This window comes from Corvus cornix, chromosome 1 (assembly GCF_000738735.6).
Source record: "Corvus cornix cornix isolate S_Up_H32 chromosome 1, ASM73873v5, whole genome shotgun sequence".
NCBI lineage: Eukaryota > Metazoa > Chordata > Aves > Passeriformes > Corvidae > Corvus > Corvus cornix.
In genome coordinates, this window is record NC_046332.1 from 55,858,084 (window position 1) to 55,877,216 (window position 19,133).

The 19,133-nt window shown below is 37.6% G+C and overlaps 1 protein-coding gene across 1 annotated transcript in view; it reads right to left on the reverse strand.

The window, feature by feature from the left end:
* The window catches only part of GTF2F2 (general transcription factor IIF subunit 2), an 80,690-nt gene that overhangs the window by 25,763 nt on the left and 35,794 nt on the right, over positions 1–19,133 (reverse strand). The window contains exon 6 of the mRNA XM_039567819.1: positions 16,629–16,710. Coding sequence (XP_039423753.1) covers positions 16,629–16,710 — 82 coding nt within the window. The remainder of the gene's footprint in view (positions 1–16,628; positions 16,711–19,133) is intronic.

Genomic DNA, 19,133 nt, shown 5'->3' on the forward strand with positions numbered 1-19,133 from the left:
TCTGGGTTGACAAAGTATTATTTCAAAACCAAGACTTTTGACTTCAGAGTCCTGCAGGGGAAGAAGCATCTCATATGACCTATATAGACAAAGGAAAATAAGATGAACCTGGTCTTTGCCTGAAACTGGTAAGTGACCGTGCTAAAGAATTTCTGTCAGGACATGCAGAAGAGCACCATCAGTTCACTTGCAAAAGCAGGACTGGTCAGCTCTTTCATACATCTATTTCCCCACTCTAAGTCACAGCATAGAATCGACCACCCAAAATGCAAAGGCTTTTATGACCCTTGGATACAGGCATATTACACAGAGTGTTAAAAAACCCCAGTAGGCTGTGCCATGACCATGTGAATAAACACAGAGGTGCTGTGTTTATTCACATATTCACATATAAGCTAAACAGTTAAGCCAAAACCAGACAGAAGAGGAAAAAAGTGAAACATTTATTCCTGCTGGCCAATGAAACTGCAGAGAAATCAAATTACTTCTTCAAGATGGACATACATGACAAAGCTGGATATTTATACCCATGACAGAAAAGAACTACAAGAATAAAAAGAGAGTAAAAAAAAAAAATTTGTGAGTTAATGTATTATTTAGAATGAAGTAACATAGTCATGACTTGAGGACAGTCTCAAGCAGGGAACCTATGCATCCATACAGACATTCAGTTAGGCCCAGCTCCTAAAGCTAGAGAAAATGAAGAATGAAAATATAGACAAAAACACATGACAGATAATTGGAAGGGTTTTGGAAGAGTTTTTTGAGTTATTGAGAAGCCACAATTATATAAATAAAAAAGGATTTCTTCAAAAAGAAATAAAGGCACAACAGAGAGGAAAAAAAATAACCAACAAATAAAAAGGAGAGGCCCATGAACAGCCTTCCTAAGATATTAATTTTCTCTACTTAGGGGAGAGGGACATCAGATCTTGGGGTTTTATCTACTTGGGGTTCTTAGATAAATACATTCATTTGTAGGTGGACATAGTGAAACTACTATTGCATCTAATCTCCATCCAGAAGTCAAAATAGGGCATCCTTAAGGCTATTTCAATGAGGAATATAAACTGGATGGATTCAAATATTTCTTTCTTGTAATCTTGAGGGGTGTTTTGTGGTTTTTTGTTGATTTTTTATAATGTCTAGAGCATCATCTTCCTTGAAGATGGGCTACTAGCTGCTTGGTTTGAGTCACTTACTTTGACAGAGTTGCTTCTAAAAAGCTCCTATTTGCTTCAGCAAGAAGCTGTATCTGAACAAGAATTATTTTGTCATCTAGCTTTTAAATCCTCTAAAACTGATTTTTCTTTCTGTTCTTTATTAATATTGCAATGACCTAAAAGTACTTCTACATTTTGCCAAAACTTCAACAACTTTTTTCTTTAACTTTAGAAAAAATTTGAACAAAACCAAAGCAAAACATTATGTTTTAAAAAGTAAAGGAAGGTGCCTATACTCTGATTTATCTTATCAGAAAGCAAAAAAGCAGGGTGCACTAAATGCCTGGTCCCTGAGAGCTCAGAGCAGATGACTCTTTTTAGCCTCAATTCCTTTCACCTTTCACAGGGGACTTTCAATTCACACACGAAACTGAAGTGAAAGCCAGGTTCAATTTATTTTATTCTGACATTAACTTAGTCCAGGGCACTTGCTTGTGTTCATAGTAATTAATAAAGAGAAGAGATGTAACTGTCAAGCCAGTGTGAGAAGCCAGGTTATCTGAAGAGCGCTTGGGAGACAGAACAACACTTAATCATTCTGAAGGCAGCACTGCAGAATGGGTGACCTCCACCCTTCATTTTATTTCAGGGAAAAACCCCTCACTATCACGGCAGTATCGTCTTTGCTTACACAGTAGAAGCAGACCCGTGAGAAGAGGCAAAAAGAATTGAAAAAGCAAACCAAGTACTGTATGATCACAAAATACAGCTAACACATGGGATTCTGCACCACCATTCATGGGGTGATTTAATAACTGCTGCACCTGGTGGAAGTCTTCCTCAATTTGACAGGATTTAGGGATCAGGCCCTAAAAGCTCCTAGTAACTACTTGGTTGGCGTAGCATGACATGAATTCACAACATTGTTTGATTTCTGCCTTTTAAATTTTGCTAAATAAACGCCTTGTGCATCAGTCACTTATTATACAGACACAGAAATACATCCAAAGGGCCCTGTCAACATCAAAGCTGACCATGTAACACGATGCTTCCATTGCTTCCAAAAAGGACACTGGTCTTTCTGAACTTAGTAAGAGCTTGGCACTTGCTTTAGCAAGTTTCAGATATCTGTACCAAGTATTACTTCTATTTTGCACTCACCATATTTCCTAAATCCTAGACTTGAATTCTGTGTTTATTCTTTTATTAAAATCATGGCACATGTGACATGTGGGCAAATACGCTTATAACTCCTCTTCATCTTCTCTGGATGATACATAGGATACTTGTGCTTCACTCATTAGCTTCTGAAATGAATCTGCCCATAATCTTCAAATTATTTCATGCATAATTAGGCAATTCCTGATTTTCATTACTCATGTTTATCGCTGCAGTATTTACACAGCACCAACCATACAGCTGCCCATGTACACATTGGAACACATCACTAATTACATACGTTTCATTTGGTTCTATTCCTCTACAAGTGAGGTTTTGGTTTTCAAGGGCCATGTTCCAGGCTCATCACCCAGATGTTCAGGGACCAGAAAGTCCCTGAGGTGTATAAACTCATTTCAATTTACTGACCTTTTCAGAGAAATAAAGCCACTAATAAAGCATGTTTGCCATTTTACTTCCTAACATGTGTATCTACAGCTAAAATATGACAGCTTGGATTCACTGAAGCTGGTAATGCTTTACCTGATTCCTTTTAAAGTTTTTTTTTTTTTAAATTATATTAGAAGAAATGACAGTTTGAAATCTTTGTTGGAAAATAGTAACAATAGATCAGTTTATGATTTGTTTGCTCTTTTCTCATCAATTTAGATGAATGACTGTGCCTGTTTAGACCAAGCAGCTGCTTTTCAAGCAGCTTTCAAAAGTCTTACTTTCCTTCATACAGCTGAAGTCTCATGATATACACAGAAGACAAAAGTACAATACTATTTATTGTCCTCTGTTTAGCCAGTTTCTAGACTTCCACAAATGCTGTGCTTAAGTAATTGAAGCATGTGAAATATTTCTTTCAGCTGTACTATGCACACTTATGAACATGAAGTAGAGTGTAACAGAAAACAACTTCTTAGATTTTTAAGAGCCTGTAAGGCAATTAAACCAAATAACTGCCATATTCCAATCTATGTTCTGCCAAGTTTCATAATGTAAGTACACACTATGCAGCAGCTAATATATTTCACTGAATACACAAAACAATAGCTCACTTTCCATAAGCATTGGCTCTTAGGCATGTCAGGAACAAAAATCTATACGCTCACTGTAGCTAACGTATCATTTACTCACCTAGCACTTCACTTACATACAGCTTAATGAAATAATAAAACAATCTAAAGGCTATATAATAAACCACCTCCACAGAGTACAAACTAATATCCAAGTGACAACTCAAAGTTAGTTTTTTATTTTTTAAAGCAGCAAAAGGATGTATTAATTGATAATTCTTTCTGTACCAGACCACGCAAATCTAAGACTTCAGGACAGAGAAGAGGGAAAAAATACTGTGTAAGACTTCAATGAAATGTCTTAAATCTGGCATATCTATTTGCTAGCTTTGTCCTTGCTAGGATACCACAAATTGTGGAAAGCACTTTTTACCCCCAGAGTGGATACTACATTGGATATTTGTCTTCTAGTACGAAAATGGGCTAAAAAGAGTTAAAAGAAGAAATAGCAATAAAAACAGCTTTAATAATCTATTCCAGTTGGGTGATTTAAGCATCAATTTATAAAACCTACACCATTACTCCTACTCCAATATGTGGCAGCGTAACTACGCTGTAGGTGTTTCTCTCCAAGTTGTCCTGAGTACCTCTCATAGCTGATATTGCTGTAATAAAGTGCCTTTCATGTTAGTTTAAATTTGTGGTATGAAGACAGGGAAATGAAGTTTAGGTGCACAGTTAGAAATTTAAAACAGATGCTTTAATTCTGCTACAATTTATTGGGAAATATTAATATGATTCAGTTTCACAGCACGCGTGAATATAAATCCTCAAGAGATTTAATTAGGTGTATTTTATCATAAATTGCATCCCCATAGACATATGCTCATCCTGCTTCCTGCTGATAGTAACAAAGACCAACTGACACTTAAGAGAACATCTGAACTGTGGTTTTCTGATGACTCTAGGTACAGTAAGAGAATATAAAAACAGTGCTCAATATAAGTGTCAGTGGTTTTCCCTGTTGCCTTACCATACTGACTTAGAAGGCAGTTTATTTTATACAGCACAAATTAACCACATGAAGTTCTATGTTTTGTCAATCTACAAAATATATCTTTTGCTTCCAATACCATAAACAAAGCATATGAAAAAATTCTGTTTGCTGTACCCATAGCTGTGCTTCATATGAGCCTACAAAATATTCTCTTGTTCTGAAAATCATCATTTTGATCAATTAACCTCTTAATAACTGAGTCTTTTCTGCAATACAGTGATTTCTTAATGCTCTAAGCATTTTGATCATAGTTTCATACTTTCAGTATGTAGTACTTATTCCCTGAATTTTACTTCAGAAAAAGAGTACTTTTCACGGACTTTGTTGAAAAGTTCTTTGTCAACATGAGCCACCAACTGCAGAATAGTTAAAACAATCTTGATTTTCTAAGCAGTTCCCAAAGACAAAACAGAAGCCAGTGTCTGAGTTGAAATTAGAATTCAAAATAAAGAAATTATTTGAAATCTAATTTGAAAATTATGTACGGGTGGTTTGGTTAGGGTTTTTTAAATTTTAGTTTGAAATGTATTATATAAATACAGATCTAAAGCATAACTCTCTCAGATATTATCATTTAACATCCTCAGGTATGCATCCACATAACGGTGCTGATTTCCACGTAGTCTGCTATTTTTATCACGTATTTTTATACTCCCACCTACACTCACATACAGTGAAATTTCTCTTTCAAGATGACTTCACAATTCAGAATATATCCCAGAATGCTGGGATTTTCTTCTCTTTTTTTACGTAAAGAAATCTGGCCATGGATATTTTTGTGCTCCTGTTTCTCCTGTCTGCTTTCCAGTTAGAAAAAAAATGGAATGAACTGTGATACAGATAATGTTCAACCTTGTAACAGGTTTTGAACACAGGGCTTTCTTTAACCTCAGAAACAGCTGTAGTTAACACTGCTGGAGAGCTAGGATCTTTTCATATATGACACGGGAACTTTTCAAAATTAGCTTAGCAGGCAGAATGTGTGTCTCATTACTTCCAGGCCCAATTAAACATCTTTTTTCTTAAATCTGAGCCATTTTGAAAGTGATTTTTTCACCTCCTTCTGGTTTTAGATCTGAAGTGTTTGCATTGTCATAGTCATGATTGTCTAAGGATTAACAAGTGCCTGAGTTCCTGGGAAGATAAGGACTCGTGCTAGGCTATTTTTTTACATTTAGATGCTTCACCTTAAAGGTGTTGTCACGTTCCTGACTGACTAGAGTCAACCTGAGTTAACACTGTTCAACCAATTCTGAAGAAGAACAGAAGCCTGTGTGTCTCCACTGTCTGCAGACTGGAATAATGAAGTCAGAACCTTATGTTATAAACAGAAATGTAAAATCCCCACTTTCCCCATGCCTATTATTGGGAATGCAGCACAAAACTTCAGAACTGAATACAATCCAAGAGCAGAAGGAACAGAGGAAAGCTCTTTGGTGAGCTGTTTCTGTCTAATTCATTACTACTACTTCTTTATCTTCCTCCTCGGCAAGGTCTCAGTCAGCACTCAAGCACACACACACAGTCTGAGGGAACAGCAGGGCAGTAATTCACATTTCTCTTACAAGTCGCAGGGTACAGTTCCTCCTGATTCTGCCACTATCATTAAGAAAAGGGTTAGTCAGATATTCCTGCAAAAATACAGACCTGTTCAAAAACCCAACATAGAGACGTCATTGGCATTAACTTTGGTTAGGACCCAGTCTGTTCACACTTTTCTCAGTTACTGTTTCAGTGTGTCCAAGACCTGCAAGATGGTACTGTACCAGTTAACTTCTAGCAGGTCTTTTTGGACTTGCAGAATTAATTCTGTGAACTGTCTGTCAGGATGGACTAATACATTAATAAAGCATGAGGTTTGCTATCTTTGGCATTTGGAAAATCAAACATAAATTATCAATAGAATACACTGTATGAGTTGAGCACAGATTTAAATTTCTTTATATTTTTAAGCTGCTGCTGAAGACAACTCCTGGATAAACTTTCAACTTCACCTGAGTCAGAAAGGGCCACCCTAAACCTCTACCAGCAAATATTTTACAGTGCTTGACAACACCAGAAGCATCCAGCACACTTAAAGTTTGAGTCAGAAAAGTACCCTGGATGAGAGAAGGGAAGGAAAGGTAGGGGATGGAAGAAGACATACACAGTGATCAACTGAAAAAAAAGTCAGTCTGCCCTCCAAAACACCCCAAATCCAGTCAGTCTGCTGCTGCAGGTTTCACTACTGCCCTCCTCCACCTTCTAACTTCTGGTCTTTGCACACATTGGGTTTCTAAACTGTTCAGAGATGGCTCAACTATAAATGGCTTTTGATAGCTTATGTTACAACACCCTAGCAGAGACAATGGATCCCAAAGAGAAGAAAATTAAAGAATTTTGATGGAGCAGGTGACATATATACAATACATTTGGATATCAATAGGATATTAATTCAGGCATGCAGAGTCACTTCTAGTGCAGAACATTATCAGCCTTGTGGTGTGCCAGAAACTTGGGTGAAGATGGGCACATTTTTTAAATCATTTCCATTTAGTGGTTTTGCTATATTAATTACACTCTGTTGGAAACTTTAATTTCAAATACCAGCATATAATCTCTCTAAATCTCACTACCTTGCTTTCAAACTTGTGGCTTGCAAGCACCTGAAACAGGAGAAGCTGACAACTCTCAGGTGAGGCACTATCTATTTTGATTTTGTGTTTGGACATTTCAGGCTTCTTGTGAGGCATTGGGAAAGCACAGAGCAGTCACCTGGAACACAGCACTCCAAGGGAAAACAGATCTTTACAACTCCTGTGTAAGAGGCTCTCTGGGCTGTGAGCCCACATTGCCAGCTCATGTCCAGTTTTTCACCTACCAATATTCTCAAGTCCTTCTCTACCAGACTGCCCTCAATCACCTACTTTGCATTGATACCACGAATTGCCCTGCCCCAGGTGCAGGACCCTGCATATTATCATACATCTATGTGTTCTACGTAAGACATACTACAGAATAAACTTTTACAAAATTATCAACTAAAGTAACAATGATCCTAAAACCCTAATGGTCACAGGCATTTGTCACAAGGCTGCCTCAGTTTCAGCTTTCTGCCAGGGCCAGCAGGGGAGGAACTGAGCAGCAGAGTCCATAAGCACTCTTCATGTTTTCCTATTGGGGTACATCACAGCATTCAAGGTACAAGGTTAGCTCAGAAAAAACTTCTCATTTCAATCTCAGGTATGGATAAAACACATCAGTCATACAACAGTTTCACTGTACTATTCAACAAACATACAGCAAGATTTGATTTGTAATACTCTTTCTACTAGTGCAGAGGCATTTGTGTTGAGTCCTAATGGTGGTACTGGCTTAGTGTACAGTGCAAAATTTTCAGTGAAGTATCACAGATACCAAAATGACAATGATTAAATCCCAGCCAAATCTACTGACGGCAAACAAAGGAGGCAACAGTCTAGCAAAAACATCACAACAGACTTCAGGAATTGTGCAATTATTGTATACAAGGTTCAGTTAAAAAGTGTATTCCATTAAGAAGCACAAAGCAGCTTGCAAATTTCAAACTCAATACAGACTTGAAAGGAAGGAATATTTTCACAATTTACACATCACTAGAACTGACATTTAAGTCACATTCTGTAGATAAAACACCATTTCAAAGAGAAACCACCTCATTCTCTCACAATCATGTCAGTCTTGCAATGGTAACAGAATTAAAATAGCAGCATATATTTTTCTTAAGGCCATAAATAGATATATCTTTATTTAAATGAAGGCATGGAAAGAACAAAGAATTTGAGAGCCATTGTTTTTATATGAAATTGTTAAATTTGTGCATGCACATGAATGTATTTAAGAAATATTTCAGGCAGTGTTCCTTTGTATTAATTTCTCCTTCTTTCAAGCTGTGGGAAGTAACAGTCTGTAGAAGAGCTTTTGTAAAAAATATTACTGAAAATGATTCGCACTTGATTTGAAATGTAAGTAAGCCCCCTATGATTTTAAAGTTCCTTCACTCTATTTGCAACTTCAGTATAATTTGTTGGCTTCTAATACTGGCAATCCCATTTTTTTCTCTCCAGATGTGTCAAGAGAAAAAAAAAGTGAGTTTACATAGACTAATGAATTTCAAAGAATTTTACATTATATCTCTCATTTAAAGCAAAAGAAAGTGATTTACTATTCTTTTCCATTTTATGGCATTAATTTGAATTCAACTCCTAGGCTCTTTAAAAACATCCCTCACTCAAGCATTAGCAGGTGGCTGCAAAATATCCTGTCTTTTGGAAAACATTTCAGGATTGTGCCTGAGTACTAACTGATTGTTTTAGTGCTACAGTATCTTGTATTAATATCTGAGGCATTTAGAGAATGAGTCTTCCATAAAATGCAATGCTGTGATTAATTTCTAAAGCTGGCATCTTTTCCACCCACAGAGGCTTTGAGAAGCACAGGAGACACCTTCACTGCCTTCCCTCATGGTGTAGCTGGTCCTATGGCACTCTAGGAGTTAAGCTCCCACTGGAATACTGCCATGTCTTCAGGAATTAAATCACCCACTGATCACAGGGAAACCCAACTTAAGAAGCACTGGAGTCCTACAGACAGACATTCCTTCAAAAAAAAACCAGAAACAGAGGATGGATGGTTTGTCATCTATGAATTTCCTTGAACTTGGTGACATCCCAAGTAACAGGTGCTATTTGGAGGGACTCGTATGTACCCTGCCACCTTTCAGACCGTTGTTTCAGTGCCTTCTTGTAGCTTCATGAATTTCAGGAATGTTTTGATAAGCCAGGAAATCAATACATCAGCAACAGAACTTGCCACCTGATGATTCTAGTCTTTGATTCTGCACCAGGTAACTTTTAGCACTCAATGATATCATAGAATTTTTGGAGCTCCTTGGCAGCAGGGAACTGTTGGACGATACCAGTCTACTGATCTGTTACAAACTCAAAATATCATCAGTAGTATGTGAACAAAGTGGCTTAAAAATAGAAGATGTGGTATGGTGCTGACATTCTACATATTGTGAAAATTTGAGCTTGTCAGCCTGGTATTGCCAAAGCAGTTTTGCAGAACCCAGAACACTGGCAGTGCTCAACATGACTACAGCATTTGGAATGGTGGTCAGGAAGAGATCCATGAACTTCAGTGAGTTCTGCTCTGTAGTAGAGAAAATCATGACACTGATGTGGAAATGACCTTTTTTACTTATATCAGTAACACCAGATCAGTCATGGTAGTTAAAACTGAGCTCTCAGCTTTTCACCCACTATAGTGTGACTTTCATATTACAGATGGAAAAGAAGATGAAAAGGAATGTCCTACCCTGGGAAGAGGAAGGATGTTCCTATGTATTAAACAAGTCCCTCGCTGAAATCTGGAAAGCACCTTCACAGCAGAATCTGCTGTAATTATAATCTTTGTAATTATTGTTGCCCTGGTAAACAGTAAGGTTAAAAGACCTCCAGCATTGTACGACACCAAGGACTCTGGTTTCAAGAGAAGGAATCTGTGCTGCTGACATTAAGGACTAGAATTATAAATATCCAGAACTTCTGGTGCTGAGCACTGGTACTGAGTGAGGCTTTTTTCCAGCCTTGAAGAAGCTGGCTACGACTGAAGCCTGAACATACTCCAGGATGACTATTTTTAGCCTCACTGCTTTCAGCAGATAGAAAGGAAATGGATGCTATTTTGTTAATTACCATAAAGGCAAACTAGATATGTTCTTAAATGCAATGCTTCTGTTTCATGAACTTTGTGTCAAAAAAACCCAGGAGAATGACAACTCTACAATTACAACTATTGATTTCCTTCCCCAAGGTATAAGGAAAAATTCATGGAGTATTTGCCATAAACTCTTCTTAAATATTCATCACAAAGCATTTCTCTTCTTTCTGAAAATGACCTTCATTCTAGGCTTCTATCAACAACATACCTTTCTAAAAAGGCATAGAATACATTCACTGTGCTCTCTATTCAGAAACTATTTCAGTTCCAGAGAAATGCAGGGGAATCTGGACACAATCTTGGGCAACCAGCTCTAGGTGGCCCTAATTGAGCAGGGGTGTTTGGACCAGATGAACCCAGAGGTCCCTTCCCACCTCAACCATTCTGTGACTCTCACCAGAAAATGATGATATTTAAAAAACAGAAATAAGGCAAATTTCATGTCATGCTGTAATGAAGCCATTTTAAGGTAAAACAAAAAGAGAATCATAAGTTAGCCAGCAAAGCCTACTTTTTTTATCCTGTCTCCAGGCATTTACAAAAAAAAGAAAACTGAGATCCAGTGATCAGATCAATGGTCTCTCCCCAAATTTAAGAAAGTATCAGTTTCCATAACCAATATAATTCATATGCTAGAAAGTGTATTAAAAAAAAAGAAGAAAGGAATGTTTTATGCCTCTTTCCGCCCCCCCCCCCACAACCCTCTCAGATTAGCCCATATACACTTGGCTGCTAGAAGCTGAAGACAGCAATGGCGTAAGAAGAACATATTAACCTTCTGCATCCAGCTTCAGATTTAAGAGAAACACAATAAAATACCTGCTGCATTATCAACAGTAGGCTATGCCTTATTTATTAGCATTATTATAATGGCTGGAAGCAGCGACCAGAATTACAACCTTTTTCATATCACTGAACATAAAAGCATGGTAATATAAAAGACCTATTAAAATCCAGTCTCAGAACAGCACTTGTAAGAACAACAAAAAATGACAGACAAAATGAAAAGGACAAGAGACAGAGAAAAGATCCTAAGATCACAAAAAAATGTACAGCAAACAAACAAAAGCAACATCCCAACCTCTGCAATGAGGAATAACAACTCTGTGCTGCTGAGCTCATCTCACTTAAACCCTGTTTTTCTTACTTGCTTCTCTCCACTACTCTGTTAAAAAAATGTGAAAAATTGATCAAAAATGGACAAAGATATTGAAGTACTAGTGTGCCTGTTACTTTGCAGTCCAATTGTTCACAATTAGAGTGTTACTTGCTTGATTTGTAAAAACTGGTGGGTGTCCAGGAACACAAGAATAATATAAATACATATTTGAACAGTACATCTTAACCTATATGAACATGATTAACATTAATTTTCTACAAACTATATAACTCCTCAGGAAAACTTGTGATTGGAAATACTTTAGCATATGAAAAAAAAAATGTTTTTTGTACTTGATGAATAACTCAAAACATCTTGGGAATGTATTTTTGTACTATGATGAATCTTACTTCAAGCCAGAGACATTGATCTTCAATACTTGAAAAATCAAGGTCGCATTGACTGACACACAGATGCAATCTCAGTACTGCATAAAATTGGCTTCCCACCTCAAACAAACTGAGCAGCATTTGTGCAGCATGTCAGCCTTTGTGGAAAATGCACAAATGTATGCATACGTATTTATTTTGGAAAGGAATTCTTAGCCAACTAAGCATATCTACAAGAATACATATGAAGTGGCATGGTGGCAAAATTACTCATTTTCTTCTGCTAGTAAGGAGTATTTGTTGGGGGGCAAAAAAAACCCAACAACCTCCCCCCCCCCAAAAAAAAAAACCAAAACCAAAAAAAAACCAACCAACCAAAAAAAAAAACCAAAAAAACCACCAACCCAAACCCCTGGCATTATGCTCATTTTCAGCAATATACTGAACTGTCAGTCAGTCAATACTCTCTCAGTACTTTAGAAAAGGTGAGCAACTCATCTGCACTAATTTAATTTCACTTGCTTGACCCAGACCACCAACCTTCAGGACTTCTAGAGGCCTCTGTAATATGGTTGTAAAGAAATGTGACTTTTCAAATGTGGAAATTCATTAATTATTCTAGAATGTTTTACAACCCATTACTCCTGAAAGCCTATTACGCACATTTCTTCCAGCAGCTTTTTCTAAGGACTTTCATTATACTCTGTAGGAAACTCTTATAAGAAAATGCAAGAAGATACACAAAATTCTTGCAGCCTTGTTACAAGCTATCATACTGGCAATCACAATTTCACTAATGATACTTCAAGACATATTTTTAAATTACTTAAGAGAACTATAGGGATTACCAGCCTTGCTGCATCGTTAAATGTTGGCTCTCCTAGGCTTTTGGTAATCCTAGGACTCCTTTCTTTTCTTCACTTGGCGTACAGTTTACGAGACTTCAGTAATTCAGATTAGGTATAGCCAAACCAGAGTCTTCCAAAATCCATTTTGAAAAGTGATCAGCATTTCAGCATCACATTTGAAAATGAAACAAGGGCTCTGAATTTATCCCTTTTTGCCTGCCATTCTCCACTGTTGTTGAAGTGCTACCAACACTTTACACAGTTCATCAATTGCTTGAGCTGCCCTTCACATGCGCCTTCAAAACCCCCTCTGAGAACTGCGAGGCTGGTGCCCAGCCAGCCCAGTGCAGAGGACCTGAGCAGTCCTGGAGACCTTTCTGTAGCCACTCAACTTGACAAGGTCAGTCTGAATCGGAGCTTTGCAGAAGTCGCTCTCAGAGATTTTTTTTCTTCTTAACGTTACCTTAAAATGAAATGTATAAGATAATGATGTGTTCCAAATAATTTTGAAAATATTTTTTTTCTGTGAGGAAATGGAGAAGCAGAAATGGGAAAGGGGGCCTGAGAAAGAATTGGGGAAGAGAGTTTGCTATGATCAGAGGAATGAAGAGAATGCACATGAGGACCAGTGCAAGGACGGAAACAGGTAATTTGGCAGAAAGAATCTGAGATGGGGTGCATGCCAGTCCTCCATTTTCCCTTAGGAAAATTAGGAGTATCAAAATCTTATTCTCATCTCTTCTCAAGTCATCTGGAGCCTGAAGGGATCCTGAATGTCTGGGGAACTCCTCTCTTCCTGTGCCCCATGTTTCCCATGTTTGCAGACAAGCCCCTTGGAAGATCTCTCTCTTTGGCAGGGTCATTAATCCCAAGGTGGTTAAACACTGGGATAATGAAATTAAAATCTCTTAAGCCTCGGAAACATAAAATTAAGGCACAGATAATGTATCTTCATGGTGGAAAGTTAACTCCAGTACAAAAATAGTCTAGTTCGTGTGGGACTGGCTAGGGAGGATGTGGAGCCTGCATAAGGCAGTCTGACAGAAGGCAGCCTACCTGGATGACATGGATGGTGGGGCCACAAGCCTGGTGCAAATAGTGTGCTGCACAATGAGCCATGTGTGTGACCCCACCTGTGACACACACACTGCTACAACAGTTCACATGTGCTCCCATTATCTTGACAGGCTCCATGGGGCAGGAAGAGAACTATCGTAGAGTAGTGTAGGCACAGTATTTTCTGTGACCACTGCACAGCAAAGCTGACTGCAGTTAGGAATGGTCTGCCTACTTTTTTCCCCCACACAGACCAAATATTTTTAAATGGGATCATGAGATCCACTCCCACAAGACAGAAATCATGACAGGTGCTTGGAAACCACATATTATTTTCCAGCTAGCTGCAATAACTGCAAATGTACAGCCAATCGTTAAGGTGCTACAAAGAAGAAATACACTGCTAATAAGAAATTGTAGGAAGTTCAATAGCACAAAGCTTTACTAGTGCAGGATAGCAGGAGTTTCATGGTAGTTGTCTCCCGCCTAGGATGTGAAGTTCAGGAAAACTGAAAAAATTTAAATAAATCTCCCAACAACAAAACTTGCAAAACAGAATATACCAAGTGAAAGTCATACAACCTCTGTTTTACCTGAGTAGTTATCCCTAGACACACATTTGTACCTTGTATTCAACATGTGAACATCAGCCATCTCCACCCTTTCTGTAATCAAATCAAAAGCTTCTCCTTGGGGAAAAAACCCTCAGGACTACTACATTTGTTAACACTTTCACTCACACATGCCACCAGTTTCTGTACTTTCACCATCCATCCTTAAACCCATAGGTCAGGCTTATCTCCCACTTAACTGCTGGCAATGGCAAGCACATCACAAGACCATCGCTTTGTCCTCACACTGAAACTCTACAGAGCAGCAGGGAAATCAATGCCACGCCATGCACCCATCAGCCAATCTCCTTGACCCAGATGCAGATGGTAAAATAGACAGGATCCGTATCTGCACTTAATGCCAGGAAGTATATAATCCCTTTTGGTTACTGACAGCCCTCAGAAAAAAGTGATTACAGCTTTTCAGAGTGTGCAGCTTCATTTTCTAGATCTTAAAACGTTTGAAGCAACTGCATTTATCTTTTAATTTTATTTCCTTCCCAACTCAACTTAGCACTATAGCTCTTAAAGCCTACACAATAGACTTGCTGTTTTATCAATATTATAAATTCCCACTTCGAAGAGTCTCTCTCATATAAAGCACAACAGTAAATAGAAAAATGAACAAAATGTTTTAATATAACACAACTCTATAATGTATGTGTTTTATCTTTAATGCTGTCACCTTTTTTTATGCACAAATACAGACTGGAGCACTTTGAGGGTGGGAGAGCATAAGGGTGGGAGTGAAAAGTTAGATCCTACTACTCAAATACCAGCTACAGTATCTGGACATAAACCAATTTCTTCTAAGACTGTGACTGCTAGATGTGCTAAATCTCATGCTGATTCCCAACAGATCAGACTATTTTTTTTGACTTCTTGGTAGAAGGCAAACAATTTCTAACAACATTTAAAGTTAGAAAGTAGGAATACACAGCCTGACAATTTTTCTAGGGGAAGGAAAAAGCAATGGTACCATTGTTTTCACCTGTCAGTGTTTTTAAGAGACAAAATCTGCTTTTGTGTTTGTACTTCAGTTGCTCCTATAGGAGTAGAACATGACAAAATTGAAGACCAGGAGGGGCTACATCCATGCATGCGTGACAGAAAGTAGAATGCTGAAAAATTCAAAGTTTGGGTAGTACTTAATTAAAGCTATCAGTTCTGTTTCAGTCTCCTGCTGTGGCCTTACCAGAAGAAGCTTATCTGATCAACTATGTACAAAATGCAAAAAAGCACTGGGATCAGGAAACCTGTGATTAGACCAGTTATGAAGCAAATACATCTTACATTCATGTATATTTAAAACTGCCAGATTGAAATGAGTCCTTTTCTCTAATATTACATTTGCCTCGTACTCCATTTCCCACTCATGACAAAAACCATGATAGCAATCACAGAACTCCATCTGAACTGAAGCAGTTCACTGTACAGGAACAAACTTATGGTACTGATTTGCCAACATCTAGAACATAAAATGTCAAAACTGAATGAACTCCGTAAGGAAATACTGGAGCAATTTAGATGACAGAGAAGGTTAATAAAATATAAGATAGTGAAAATGTATATCATACATAGAAACCAGATCAGGCAATGGAGAAAAACGTCACTTTGCATTTTCTGTGTTTCTTTTGATAATTCTAAAACCAGTCACGGACGATTCTCTTCATGACATTTCCTGCTTTGAATTTCTTTATTTACAACAAACTCACAGTACAAAAGGGTGATTTAATGAAAACACACATGCTTAAAATATATAAAATATGCACTCAATATAAGGCACAATTCAATCCCAAATCTGATTACTAGAGAACATCATCAAGTTAATTACCCGTAAGATATATGAATCACATGGTAAATTCTAGATGTATTCACTTAAATTTTCAGAAGTCACTAAATGATCCTGTTAAATGTGTGTGTTGTGGTTTCCATGCCACTTATGGTATTTTCAGTCACTACCTTTTCTAAGAAGCATGCCAGTTCAGGTCCAGCACTTCTCCAGAAACTCTTTCCTATTTTGGACATTTTAAATGTCTTTTCAGAGTTCCTTTTTGTCTAACACGGCACAGTGTTAAGTGGAATTAAACTTGGGTGATCCACAGAAACTCGTACTCAAGATGTGTGTCCTGAGCAGTCCAATGTAATCCCTTAAGTCCTTGGGAAATTCAGCTTCAATCACATTTGAATACAGTCATATATTCAGATATGAAAAGGTACATGTGCTCAAATAAAAGCTTTGCATATGATGGGATGCAGAAGTCTGCATCATCCCACCAGACAAAATCAGAGGGAGATCCAACTCCCACAACAGCCTTCATTCCCTCCCTACAGTAAATCCACCCCAAAAGCAAGATCAGTTCTGATTCTGTGTAAACCTGGTGTAAGACCATGATAATACTAAAATCATCCTTCCCTAATAAGGCAATAATAAAAGCATTGAAGTCAGATATCACATATAATTTGTCATGAAATACTCCTACCTTTTCAGTTTCATATAATTTTCACTAGCCGCAGGTCTGCATTCAGCACGTTGCACCACTATTCCTTCCAAGGCAAGTTTATCTAGAATGAAAAGAAAACAAAGCAAAACTGGGCATTAAAGTAAGATCCACCAAGATGGTCAACATTTGAATTATTTTTCACTAATCAAGAATTTACTAAATATAACATAATTCTAAGTTCTCAAATCGAGTTCTAAAATCTCTGCTATTTAGACACCCCAAGAAATAAGCAGGAAAAACATGTTTGCATAGCTGGTATACCCTAGACTTCCTTGTTTTGCCTTCAGATGTTTTACATATTAAGAATGAAACACAGAGATCAAAGTTTAAATAAGAGATTGCAACTCCTTTCTCTAGATGTCACACTCAGATTATCTAGGAACCATTTTCTCTAAATGGGTAATTAATACAGTCAGTGACTATGAAAAAAAATCTACAGAGAGAACCCAATAACCAAAGTATCCAAAATTAGTGGAAGATAAAACAAAAGCTAATTCTATTCTTATTCTCAGGAAAAGAGTACCACATTTTCCTCTTGCTACAATTTAAAAAAAAGTTCACTAAAGGAACGCAATGCAAAAAAGTAGTAATACAACATATGGTAACACTCAGGGAGAAGAAGTCAAAGCTTTCAGTTAGTAATCTAGGACACTACATACAAGTATTTAGGTAATACTCCTCTCTGTACATTCACCCCTGTGATGCAGTCACTTTGTTACCCTACGTGACCACCTTTTGCCTAAAGCAATGATGACTAACAGAGCAGCATCAGCCTACACCATAGAGGTAGGTAAAACCCAAAAAATTAAATGCAACTTGATGCAGAAATGAAGAGAGAAGTCATGGTGGGCAACACCTGCAGTTCCACTACAATATTCTAGTGCATAATGTGTGGATTTGGGAGGAGTGCATGTTAATTTATCCGTCTCTTTTGGGCATAACCAGTGCACTATGTGTTAAACAAACACCTCTGGAACAGCCTTGCATTACAAGAAAGGATGAGTTTTAAAGGCTTGATTAGCTCTCACTGTTAAAATGTCCTTCCAAGGGCACTACACTGTCATTGTCACCTTCTGCTGGCAATGTCACAGAAGATGACAGAAATGCTTAGAAATACTGATGCCCAAGCAACCCAAGGCCCTCTGAGACACCTCTGGTTTTCCTATCACCTTACAAACTGAAATATTACTACATCTGCACATCTAAGTCTGCTCACTCTGAATAATGGCAGGAACAATGACTTTGACATCATGTATTTTAAAATTATTTAATCTAAAATTTCTTGGATTGATTCAAAATCCTCGAAAGCAGTAAGAATGCCATTATTTTTTCAGATAGGTTTGAATGAAACAGAAAATTTGTATTAAAACACTTCTGATTTTGTGGATTCCCACGTTAATGGTCAAAAGAGACAACTTGGCAAATTTGCTTAATGTCCTGTGTATCACAGACAGAAAAATTTTATTGTCTTTCTTCTTTACAGAACCTAGTATCTTATTTGTGGCTGAAGTGGTACTAATATTGCTGCTTAATTTCTAATAAGAATTTGGCTTCAGCTTCTAGCAGCTGGTTCTTCTTATGACTTTCTATACTATAATAAAGAGCCTTTCAGTACCTCTTGTTTTCTCCCTTTGAAAGTACTTATACATTGTAATCAAGTTGCTTCTCAATTATCTTTTCAATAAATGAACCAATTTAAGCTCATGCATTATCTCATCACAAGACATTTATGCCGTACTTAAATCAGTTTGGGGTTTCTTATTTGCATCCTGTTCAATCTTGAAATGGTGTTTTAAGATTACAGAGACCAGAAACCAGACATAATATTATTGTACTGATTTTATGAAAACCATACATGGAGGTAAAATAACAGATACAGGAGCTGGAATTTCTCTCACCTCACTTAAGCCATTTCAAGGTTATTCAGCAGAATCTCTGAATTCAGCTGAGAGAGGGAGGAAGGGAGACTGTCAGAAAAAGAAATGGTCCCATCTCCTTTAGAATTCAATGATTTTCTGGTGGTTTTTGGTCATGGGGTTTATTTTTGGGGAAGGGACATACGGTGTCTGTGTTCCATGACTGCTTCATGTTTAGATGGCTAAAACTGGGTTAAGATCAATTTGTCTCTAAAAACCGAGTTCTGGAGGTTTGTGGAGTTGGCTGGCTATTGTATTACCAACACAACTATTTTGAGTCTTTTCTAAGCCTCACATTTTATCTATGTGCTCTGCATTGCCTGTTCCTAGGTGTATAATTGCCTTTGGCTTGGTGAAAATGCATTGTCTTTAAAACAGATTCTGTGAATTAAGCGATCCCAGTCACACCATGACAGTCCTGTCATAGTTATTCACTGTCTGACCAGCATTTGTGTCAATCACAACACATTTTATGAGCAGTTATTCTCACCACTGTCCTTCTTGCTAATCCTGGAGGCAGCCCTTCAAACTACAACTCAAGTGGCTTCCTACTACTAATTCCTTTCTG